The sequence below is a fragment of the Sphaerodactylus townsendi genome, unplaced genomic scaffold (genome assembly GCF_021028975.2).
Source record: "Sphaerodactylus townsendi isolate TG3544 unplaced genomic scaffold, MPM_Stown_v2.3 scaffold_1017, whole genome shotgun sequence".
Lineage (NCBI taxonomy): Eukaryota > Metazoa > Chordata > Lepidosauria > Squamata > Sphaerodactylidae > Sphaerodactylus > Sphaerodactylus townsendi.
The window spans coordinates 1-11,634 of NW_025949537.1; the positions used below are offsets into that span (position 1 = coordinate 1).

Sequence of the window (11,634 nt, forward strand, 5' to 3'; positions counted from 1 at the left end):
TCTTCTTCTTCTTCTTCTTCTTCTTCTTCTTCTTCTTCTTCTTCTTCTTCTTCTTCTTCTTCTTCCCCATCTCAGCAGTGGCGCAGGAGGTTAAGTGCTCGTGTATCTAATCCGGAGGAACCGGGTTTGATTCCCCGCTCTGCCGCCTGAGCTGTGGAGGCTTATCTGGGGAATTCAGATTAGCCTGTGCACTCCCACACACGCCAGCTGGGTGACCTTGGGCTAGTCACAGCTTCTCGGAGCTCTCTCAGCCCCACCTACCTCGCAGGGTGTTTGTTGTGAGGGGGGAAGGGCAAGGAGATTGTCAGCCCCTTTGAGTCTCCTGCAGGAGAGAAAGGGGGGATATAAATCCAAACTCTTCTTCTTCTTCTTCTTCTTTGGCTGTCACTTGGACCGCTGGAAGTGAGGCATCTGCGGCATAACAGGAAAAGTCTGCAAAGCCTTACTTGATGCCAGTCAGTCCATATTTATTTTGATACACAGTCAGCTCCAAAAATAAAAAGATGATCATAAAAATATGATCATCAGTGATAATGATAACGGTAGAATAGTAAAATTAAGCCAGAAGAGTGAGTTTTAGCACAACAGACTAATGTCAGCCACAGAGTGGAATTGTTCACCTCAATTAGCTGCAAACAGAATGGTTTTTACTTCGTATGTAAATACAAGGCGGTATTGCCTGTGGGGACTTTTCTGCAAAGAATCCTAGCCCATAAGAGACAAATCCTGGGCACAAGTAACTCCCAGTTTTCCGGGACATTCTATTGCTGACCTAAGAGCGGCCAGAGAAGCTTCAAAGGGAGATTCCAATGTGAGACTGTGTAACTAGACTTCATTACAAGTTCAGGAACCCCCAGGGCTGAAGGATTCCTTATCAAGCTGATTACATTTTTCATTGTACCTCAGCATCCTAACTCTAGCTGACTCTTATAACACCCTTCCTTCCTTCTGACTGGGACGTAAGAGCTGAAAAATAAATTTGTATGTGACGAAGTGATCTCCGACTCGCAAAAGCTCTTGCCCCAGAAAGTTTTGATCGTGATTAAGGTGCTACTGAAACCACATTTTGTTCTGCAAGTCCAGTAGCTGCTTAGATACCAACAGCATTTTGGGGGAAGAAGAAGAGTTTGGATTTATATCCCCCCTTTCTTTCCTGCAGGAGACTCAAAGGGGCTTACAATCTCCTTGCCCTTCCCCCCTCACAACAAACACCCTGTGAGGTAGGTGGGGCCGAGAGAGCTCCGAGAAGCTGTGACTAGCCCAAGGTCACCCAGCTGGCGTGTGTGGGAGTGCACAGGCTAATCTGAATTCCCCAGATAAGCCTCCACAGCTCAGGCGGCAGAACTGGGAATCAAACCCGGTTCCTCCAGATTAGATACACGAGCTCTTAACCTCCTACGCCAGTAGCTGCTTAGATACCAACAGCATTTTGGGGGAATGAGTTTCAAGTGTCAATGCCAGCATGGTGTAGTGATTAAGAGCAGGTGGCCTCTGATCTGGAGAACCGGGTTCAATTCCCCACTCCTGCACTTGAGCGGTGGATTCTAATTTGGAGAATCGGGTTTGATTCCCCACTCCTGCTGGTGAGTGGCGGACTCTTATCGGGTGAACTGGATTTGTTTCCCTGCTCCTGCACATGAAGCCTGCTGGGTGACTTTGGGCCAGCCACAATCCTCTCAGGACTCTCTCAGCCCCACCTGCCTAGCAAAGGGTCTGTTGTGGGGAGAGGAAGGGAAAGCTGTTTTGAGACTCCTTATGGTTGAGAAAAGCAGGGTCTAGATGCAAACTCTTCTTCTTCTCAAAGACTGTACTATCTGAGACTTTTAAGGAAACAACAACTGAATGGAAAACTCCTGGTGTCCTTTTACCGCTGTGCTAGAGAGAGTGTCTTAGCCTACTGCATCTGTGTATGGTTCTCCAGTTGCACAGTGGCAGATAGGAAGGCGCTCCAAAAGGGTGATCACTACCGCACAGAGGATTATCGGCTGCCCTCTCCCCTCCTGGGAAGAACTCTATAATTCCCGAAGCCTAAAGAAAGCCCAGAATATTCCGAGAGACCCGTCTCATCCAGCACACTCTCTTTTTGAACTGTTGCCATCTGGCAGACGATACAGGTCTATCAAAACGAGGACAAAGAGGCTTAGAGACAGCTTCTACTCTAGAGCGGTGGCTACGCTGAACTCCGCGGCTTCGTGTTGATGTGTTTGGGGCTGTGTAGGGATGGGTGGAGGAAGGGGAAAGTGAGGGTGGGGTATGAGTCTGGAATTGTGTGCATCGAGGAATGCTGCTGTAAATTTCGTTGTGCGTGCACAATGACAATAAAATGCTTATGCTTATCAGTTACCTGATGAAAATCTTTCTGCTCTCTGAAGTGCTACTGGAATTGAATTTTGTTCCCGCTCATATCCTGTTTCCCTTCCAGGTGTGTGCCTACGGGCCGGGACTGAAGGGCGGCTTCGTTGGGAAGCCCGCGCCTTTCACCATCGACACCAAAGGAGCTGGGACCGGGGGGCTGGGTTTGACCGTGGAGGGCCCCTGCGAAGCCAAGATCGAGTGCCAAGACAACGGCGACGGCTCGTGCTCCGTTTCGTACCTCCCCACCGAGCCCGGCGAGTACGCCATCAACATCCTCTTCGCCGAAGCCCACATCCCCGGCTCGCCCTTCAAAGCCGACATCAAGCCCGTCTTCGACCCGTCCAAAGTCACCGCCAGCGGGCCCGGCCTGGAGCACGGCAAGGTGGGAGAGGTGGCCACCTTCATGGTGGATTGCTCCAAGGCGGGCGACGCCGAACTGACCATAGAGATCATCTCTGACTCGGGGGTCAAGGCCGAGGTGCTGATCCAAAACAATAGCGACGGGACCTACAGCATCACTTACATTCCCTCCTTCCCCGGCACCTACACCATCACCATTAAATATGGTGGCCACGCTGTGCCCAAGTTTCCCGCCCGCGTCAACGTTGACCCTGCTGTGGACACCAGCAACGTGAAGGTCTTTGGACCAGGAGTGGAGCCACGAGGTGAGCTGCACCCCAATGTCTTCTGCCTTCCCCACTGAGCTATCCCGGTTGAACCACAGAAGCATAGAATCATAGAGTTGGAAGAGATCACAAGGACCATAGGATCATAGAGTTGGAAGAGATCACGACCATAGAATCATAGAGTTGGAAGAGACCACAAGGGCCATCAAGTCCAATTCTCCTGCCATGCAGGAACACACAATCAAAGCATACCTGACAGATGGCCATCCAGCCTCTGTTTAAAGACCTCCAAAGATGGAGACTCCACCACACTCTGAGGTAGTACATTCCATTGTCTAACAGCCCTGGCAGGAAGTTCTTCCTAATGTTTAGGTGGAATCTCTTTTCCTTCACCTTGAACCTGTTACTCCTGGTCTTAGTCTCTGGAGCAGCAGAAAACAAGCTTGCTCCCTCTTCAACATGACATCCCTTCAGATATTTAAACATGGCTATCATGTCACCTCTTAACCTTCTCTTCTCCAGACTAAACATCCCCAGCTGCCTAACCATGGACTCCAGACCTTTGATCATTTTGGTCGCCCTCCTCTGGACGGATGGGCGGATAGATATTTGATGGTTTAAGAATTCATACCGGCTTTTCTCTGAAAGGCCCCTTCCGCACACGCAAAATAATGCGTTTTGAAACCACTGTTACAACTGTTTGCGAGTGGATTTTGCTATTCCGCACAGCTTCAAAGAGCACTGAAAGCAGTTTGAAAGTGCATTATTCTGCATGTGCGGAATGAGCCAAAGTCTCTAAAGTGGCTTGTAAGGGAGAAACCGAAAGACTGCAAAAGAATTCAGGGGAAAGGCTGTCTCTCAGAGGACGAACATCTGCTTAGTATGAGGAAGGACCCAGGTTTGATCCCCGGCATCTCCAGTTAAAAGGGCTGGGCAGGAGATGATGTGAAGATCCCAACCTGAGAACCTGGAGAACCTGGCTTTGAGGGGCTGATGGTCTCGATTCAGGAGAAGACAGCTTCCTGTGTGTAGTGACCCGTCCAATTTAAAGCAATATAAATTTCCAACCACAGATGTAGCAGTGGACAGCACAGTTGGGAGTGAGGGCAGAGAGCAAGTAGATTACACTCTCTGTGAGGGAGGGAAGGGAGGGAGGGTTGGCACGCAAGGGAGGGGAGGAAGGGGGCCCGTTCCGCACATGCAGAATAATCCACTTTCAATCCACTTTGCAGCTGGATTTTACTGTGCGAAATAGTTGCTTTTAACGGGGTAGTTTTTAACATATATAGAGCCACTATTGAATGCTATTTAATTTAACTTGACATTATTGTTTTTATTGTGTGCTCTATCTGTATGTTTTGTTCACTGCCCTGAGCCCTTCGGGGGAGGGCGGTTTATAAATATAATAATAATAATAATAATAATAATAATAATAATAATAATAATAATAATAATAATAATAATAATAATAATAATAATAATAATCCACTGGCAAACAATTGTGGAAGTGGATTCATTCATTCATTCATTCATTCATTCATTCATTCATTCATTCATTCATTCATTCATTCATTCATTCATTGGATTTGTAGACCGCCCCATCCCAGAGGGGCTCTGCATGTGCGGAAGGGGCCAGAGAGATACTGGCTATCTACCTTTCCAGAATCTCTGTTTCTCTAAGTACAGGTAGATAAAGTGCAGATAAGTTGTCCATTGGTCTATTTTTTCTCTCTCCTCCCTTAATCCAGCAATAGCATTTTAAGGCCGTGTTGCTCCCCGTTCTTTCTGATTCTTCCTGCCCTCTGTTTTCCGTCATCTGCATGTCTTGTCGATGTTTCTCTTCGTCTTTATGCCTGTATCCAAGGTTGCAAAAGCTTCCTCAAAGGAGGAGCCGACTGTCTTGGTAGAGTGGCTTTTGGCTGTCCTACGGATGGTTACCCTTGGAGGGTCTGGCTGTACGATTTCCCCTGGGAAAGGCGAGGTCTCTCCTGGCCCCCCACTCTCTTCTGTTCTGGAGGGGCTCCTGTTCTGGAGGGGAGGATTTGCACAGTTGCGGCCGACGTGTCCCAAATCGCTCAGGATGTCCAGCAAAGCTAAGATGTCACGCTTCACGGTCTCTCCCAGGTGTTCTACGCGAGGTCACCACCGAGTTCACCGTGGATGCGCGCTCACTCACCAAGACGGGGGGCAGCCACATCAAGGTGCGCGTCATTAACCCCTCAGGTGCCAAGACGGACACCTATATCACCGACAACGGAGACGGCACCTACCGGGTCCAGTACACTCCCTACGAGGATGGTAAGGCCCCCTTATGCCGTCCCCCCCCCCCGGTCTCTGCACAGATTGGTCATTCTTAACCTAGATTTAACTCAGGCAGCGTGGTGTAGTGGTTCAGAACAGGTGGGTTCTAATCTGGAGAACCGGGCTTGATTCCCCACTCCTCCACCTGAGTGGCAGAGGCTTATCTGGTGGACCAGATGTGTTTCCATGCTTCTACATTCCTGCCGGGTGACCTCGGGCTAGTCATAATTCTTGGGAACTCTCTCAGCCCCACCTACCTCACAAGAGGTCTGTTGTGAGGAGAGGAAGGGAAAGGAGCTTGTAAGTCACCTTGAATCTCCCTATAGAAAAGAAAGGTAGGGTATAAGTCCAAACTCTTCTTCTTCTTCTAAGTCTGGCCCCAGACTTGGGAAAAGTTTCCCTGTGGAAATTTACCAGCCACCCTTTTACAACTTTTTGCATCTGGCAAAGACTTTCTTCTTCACCTAGGCCTGTGGCCTTTGACCCTCTTGATGCCCTTTCAGGAAGCTGCCAGTCTGGGGTGGGAGAGGGTATGTGGGAGCAGCAGTGGCGTAGTGGTTAAGAGCGGGTGCGTTCTAATCTGGAGGAACTGGGTTTGATTCCCTGCTCTGCCGCCTGAGCTGTGGAGGCTTATCTGGGGAATTCAGATTGGCCTGTACACTCTCACACACGGCAGCTGGGTGACCTTGGGCTAGTCACAGCTTTTAGGAGCTCTCTCAGCCCCACCTACCTCAGAGGGTGTTTGTTGTGAGGGGGGAAGGTCAAGGAGATTGTAAACCCCTTTGAGTCTCCTGCAGGAGAGAAAGGGGGGATATAAATCCAAACTCCTCCTCCTCCTCCTCCTCCTCCTCCTCCTTCTCCTCCTCTTCTTCTTCTTCTTCTTCTTCTTCTTCTATGTAGGCGGGTAATATTTTGGATGTTTTTATGGTGTTTTTATTATTGTTTTATATGATGATTTTATTGTTGCTTCAGTTTTTTAAGCCGCCCGGAGACCTCCGCGCAGGGAGGGGTAGAAGTTCCTGAAATGATAAATAAATAAAACTATAAAGAAATCGCTAAACTAAACTTTGCCCACGTGACTTCCTGGTTTTCCAGGCGTACATCTGGTGGAAGTGACTTACGACGACGTGCCGGTGCCCAAGAGCCCCTTCCGGGTGGGCGTCACCGAGGGCTGCGACCCCAGCCGCGTGCGTGCCTACGGCCCTGGACTCGAGGGGGGGCTCGTGAACAAGTCGAACCGCTTCACCGTGGAAACCAGGTAGCCGTGCTCTCCTTGGTCCAGCGTGCAAGCTGAGCCCAAATGCCACGATCTGGCTGTTTGTGTGTTTATAAAGTTGCAGATGATGTGTGACAGTGATGGCGAACCTATGGCATGGGTGCCAGAGGTGGCACTCAGAACCCTTTCTGTGGGCACGTGTGCACAGAGTTCATCATGTGGGGGGTGCGAAAAATCACCCCCCACACACACACCCCTAACCTGACCTGGGCATGATCCTTTACCCAGGAGTAAGCTCGGTTGCTGGCAATGGGGCTTCCTTCTGAGTGAACCCTCCTAGGGCAGTGATGGCGAACCTTTGGCACTTCAGATGTTTTGGACTACAATTCCCATCAGCCCCTACCAGCATGCCCAATTGGCCATAACATCTGGAGTGCCAAAGGTTCGCCACCACGGTCCTAGGGTCATGATTCACCCATTCGAAGCATTGCACGATTGCGTCACCAAGCTTACTCCCGAGTAACATGCGCCTTGGAGTCAACCGTTTTTTCTTAACTAAAACCTCAGTATTCAGGTTAAATTGCCATGTTGGCACTTTGCAATAAATAAGTGGGTTTTGGGTTGCAATTTGGGCACTCGGCCTCGAAAAGGTTCGCCATCACTGATGTACGACAACCCAATGGGGTTTTCAAGACGAGAGGCTAACAGAGGTGGTTTGCCATTTCTTGGCTCTGCATAGCTACCGTGGACTTACTTGGTGGTCTCCCATCCAAGTGCTAACCAGGGCTGACCCTGCTTAGCTTCCCAGATGGGGCTAGCCCGGGCCATCCGTGCCAGGGTGATTCAGCTGTTCATAACATAAAAAAGACCAATAAATGAATTAAGAACAGTCAGGTGTAATAGCGAGATTCTAGAACAAAGTATATGAAAAAGGCTTGAAGGGGAAGTTTCTACAATTTTCTTTCTTTAGAACAGCTTCTGAGATTTATCGGTTTGGATTATATAGAACTTGTTAGACAGTTATAGCCGTGGAAGCTTGACATGTAAAATATTTGTGTTGTTGTTTGTCTGTTTGTTATTTCTTGTTCTATGTGGGTGTGTTTGTTGCATGCCCTCTTCTTTTTTCAAAACAATAAAGTATATTCAATAAAAAGGGGGTGGGGGAGACGCACCCTTATTAAATTTAGATGTACAGAGGAAGTGAAGCGATTTAAAAAGTTTGTTTCGCCTGATCTTTGAGGATTTAAGGTGGCCGGAACATAAAAGAACAACGGTCGGATGAACAAAATTAAAGCCGATTACAAATTCAAAAGCACTCGTGGTTTAAAACAGGCACACGCAAAACAAGATCTGCCCATCAATTCGCCCTCCCCTAAATGCACTCCAGTTGCAAATCCATTGAACTGGACACTGAGGGAACTCGGCCCTGGGTGGCCTGCAGGAAACAGACGCCCGGTCAACTATGTCCAAATTAGCTTTCTGACCAGTCTTTTCCATTTCTTTGCAGGGGTGCGGGGACTGGCGGTCTTGGCTTGGCCATCGAGGGCCCGTCAGAGGCCAAGATGTCTTGCAAGGACAATAAAGACGGGAGCTGTAGCGTCGAGTATATCCCATTCACGCCAGGCGATTACGACGTCAACATCACGTTCGGAGGGCGCCCTATCCCAGGTCGGTGGAGGGGAGTGCTGTGAGCTGAGATACGGAGCTATCCCCCCGGGCTTTTCTTGGAGGCCAGCCGGGCTGATATCTATGTTCAGTGGCCTCCCAGGTTTTAAAGGGGATATTAAGGGTTATTTAAGATTTTGAGTCACCATCTTTCCCTTTTTGAACTGTTTATACTGCAGTAGTTATAACGTTTTAAGTTGTATTGTTGTTTTAATTGTATTTTTTAAAAATAAAATAAATATGCATATAGCACAGGTGTGATCTTGGCGCCAGCCTGACACACGTGCGAATGAGATGTTAGCGACTAAATGCAGAAATGTGTTCCCTTCAAAAACTCTTAATTTGAGGTCAGAGGCGGAGCTGGGCCACAGTGTGCCCGGTGCACACTCTGTGTTTGCCGCCCCCCCCCCCCCCCGCGGTGCCCTGCCCCTTTGCCGCCGCACCACCTTACCTTAGTTCAGGCTGGAAAAGCGGCCTGTTCACTTCAGGCAGAAAATGGCCTGGTGGGAACTACACTTCCCATGAGACCCTGGGGCTCACCAGGTCTCCTGGGAAGTGTAGTTCCCACCAGGCCATTTTCTGCCTGAAGAGAACAGGCCGCTTCTCCAGCCTGCACTGTTTCACTAAGGTAACTAAGTGTGTGTGTGTGTGGGGGGAAGAGAGTCACAGGGGGGCGGGGGCCCGCAGGGGGCAATTTTCTGCCCCCCCCAGGCACGTGCCCAGTACAACGCCTCCCGTCCCCTGGTAGCTCCGCCTCTGTTTGAGGTGGTTAAGTTGATAGCGGGAGATCCTTCAATGTCACTGTTTGTTGCAGCTCATCATGTAAGAGATAGATGTGCCTATCAGCCCCTGATAGTCGAATCTCCTTGAGAGGATGAACCATATGCCTCTTCTCTTCTTGCAGGGAGTCCTTTCCGTGTTCCCGTCAAGGACGTGGTGGGCTTATGACGAAGAGTGAGAGTGTTTCCGACCCTATGGAGCCCGGGGGCTGGCGTGAGAGCCCGGGTCCCCCAGACCTTCACCGTTGACTGTAGCAAAGCTGGTCTGGCTCCTCTGGAGGTGATGGTTTTGGGACCGTCAGGTATGGAAACGGAACAGGCCGACTTCCTTCGCAGATGATCCTTTTTTCTTTTTGGTCCTACCCTGAAGCAGTGGCGTAGGAGGTTAAGAGCTCATGTATCTAATCTGGAGGAACCAGGTTTGATTCCCAGGTCTGCCGCCTGAGCTGTGGAGGCTTATCTGGGGAATTCAGATTAGCCTGTGCACTCCCACACACGCCAACTGGGTGACCTTGGGCTAGTCACAGCTTCTCGGAGCTCTCTCAGCCCCACCTACCTCACAGGGTGTTTGTTGTGAGGGGGGAAGGGCAAGGAGATTGTAAGCCCCTTTGAGTCTCCTGCAGGAGAGAAAGGGGGGATATAAATCCAAACTCTTCTTCTTCTTCTTCTTCTTGACAACTACAGAAAGGGACTTATCAGTTGTGGCTCCCAAACTTTGGAACTCCCTTCCCAGGAACTCCCTTCCCTTCCCCTTTTGTTGGTGTTTTTTTTGCCAGCAAGGGAAGACTTTTTAAAGTGTGTTGTGGGTTTTTCGGGTTGTATGGCCATATTCCAGTAGCATTTTCTCCTGACGTTTCGCCTGCCTTAGAACAGGGGTGTCCAACCCTGGAGCTTCAGATGTTCATGGACTACAATTCCCATCAGCCCCTGCCAATTGGCCATGCCAGAATTGGACACGCCTGCCTTAAAATCTACCCTCCAGAGCAACCATTTTCTGCAGCAGAACTAACCTCTGTAGACCAGAGATCAATTTTAATAGCAGGAGATCTCTAGGCATACTTGCCCACTGGCAACCTTTAACATTTGGTTGGGGTCTGGGGCACCAGATTTCAGGGGTACCTAAAGGCGGGTGGAGGTGTGGAACACGCTGAATTTGTGCCCCAGAGGGGTACAGACTGCAATCGGAGGCACAGTTCTGTGCACTCCGTGTTTTCTTGCATGTCCTGGGTTCTAATCGTGCACAGGGAATCGAGAGCCCGATCCCACGCTTCCGTTATGGGGCAGGGCTGGACCCAACAATCCTTCCGATTTTTTGATCCCCTTTCCTGCCTCCCCAGGGGCGGCCGAGCCAGTGGAAGTGCGTGACAACGGGGACGGCACTCACAAGGTGAACTACACTCCGGCCACAGACGGGCCGTACACCGTGTCCATCAAGTACGCCGGGCAAGAAGTTCCTCGCAGGTAAGCAGTTGGTGTGTGTATGTGTGTGTGTGTGTGTGTGTGTGTGTCCTAGCTGTTGGAATTTGGCTGAATATGGATCAGCCCAGCCCTGTGTGCAAGTGCGGTAAAAAAGAGCCCTTCCAAACAAATGTATGTAAAAAGGAAAACTTGCGTTTATTTCAAGTAACTTCGGATCACAGGCAAGTAGATAGACAGGAACTCTAGTCTAAAGAGATACCTTCCTTATAACAAGTGGGCATTCTAACATGCCATCACGTATGTGCGAGTGTGATATGTTTCTGTGGGAAAGCCCACCCAGAAGCAGGTAGCCTTTACCAGGGGCGTTATGCCCATTGGGCAAGACGGGCAGCTGCCCAGGGCACCACTTTGTGGGGGGCATCAAAATGCAGGGTTCGTTTTTGGATATTTTTAGTGGTTTTCCATTTTTGGCCTGCAGGGGGTGCAGTTTTTAGGCTAGCAGCACCACAATTTCAGCGTATCACCAGGAGACTGTCCTTTTGCTACCCCCCAGGTTTGGTGAGGTTTGGTTCAGGGAGTCCAAAGTTATGGACTCCCAAAGGGGGTGCCCCCATCCCCCATTGTTTCCAATGGGAGCTAATAGGAGATGGGGGCTGCAGTTTTGAGGGTCCATAACTTTGGCCCCCCTGAACCAAACTGCACCAAACCTGGGGGGTATCATTAGGGCAGTCTCCTGATGAGATCATGAAAGTTTTGAGACTGCGCCTTCAGAAATGTGCCCCCTCCCAGCATGCAACCCCCATTGACAGCAATGCAGAAAACTCAATGCAGAACAAAGATTCTTGGGCAAATTTCTGGGATGTTCCTGCACATTTTTGGACATATTAGCACCAAAATTTCAGGGTATCATCTGGAGACTGTCATGATGGGACCCCCCAAGTTTGGTGCAGTTTGGTTCCTCAAAAGGGTAGCCCCCATCTCCTTAGCAAAGAATGGGGGATGGGGCACCCACTTTGAGTCATGGTGGAGTGGCCGTGGTGGAATTTGGGTCGTGGTGGAGTGGCCACCCATGTGGGGGGCATCCAACTCAGGTTTTGCCCAGGGCTACAGTTTGCCTCGTTACACCCCTGCCATTATGCTCAGTACAAAGGAGAAGAAGAAAGAAAATGGCCGTAGGGTGAAGAAGGAGGAGTTAGTGAGTGGAGTCTAGACATGGAGAGCAAACAATAGAACCGTGGTGGCGAACCTCTGGCACTCCAGATGTTATGGACTA

General features: G+C 49.8%; 1 protein-coding gene across 1 annotated transcript; it reads left to right on the forward strand.

Annotated features, from left to right (window-relative positions):
- Nucleotides 1-2,347: 2,347 nt before the first annotated feature.
- Nucleotides 2,348-10,403, forward strand: LOC125424798 (filamin-C-like; the record flags this gene model as incomplete). Its single annotated transcript, XM_048482226.1, is given in 6 exon segments — nt 2,348-3,020; nt 5,106-5,279; nt 6,378-6,540; nt 8,006-8,166; nt 9,068-9,244; nt 10,280-10,403. Coding segments are annotated over 6 exon segments (1,472 nt in total), but the record flags the coding sequence as incomplete, so codon positions are not given.
- Between the last annotated feature and the right edge of the window lie 1,231 nt (nt 10,404-11,634).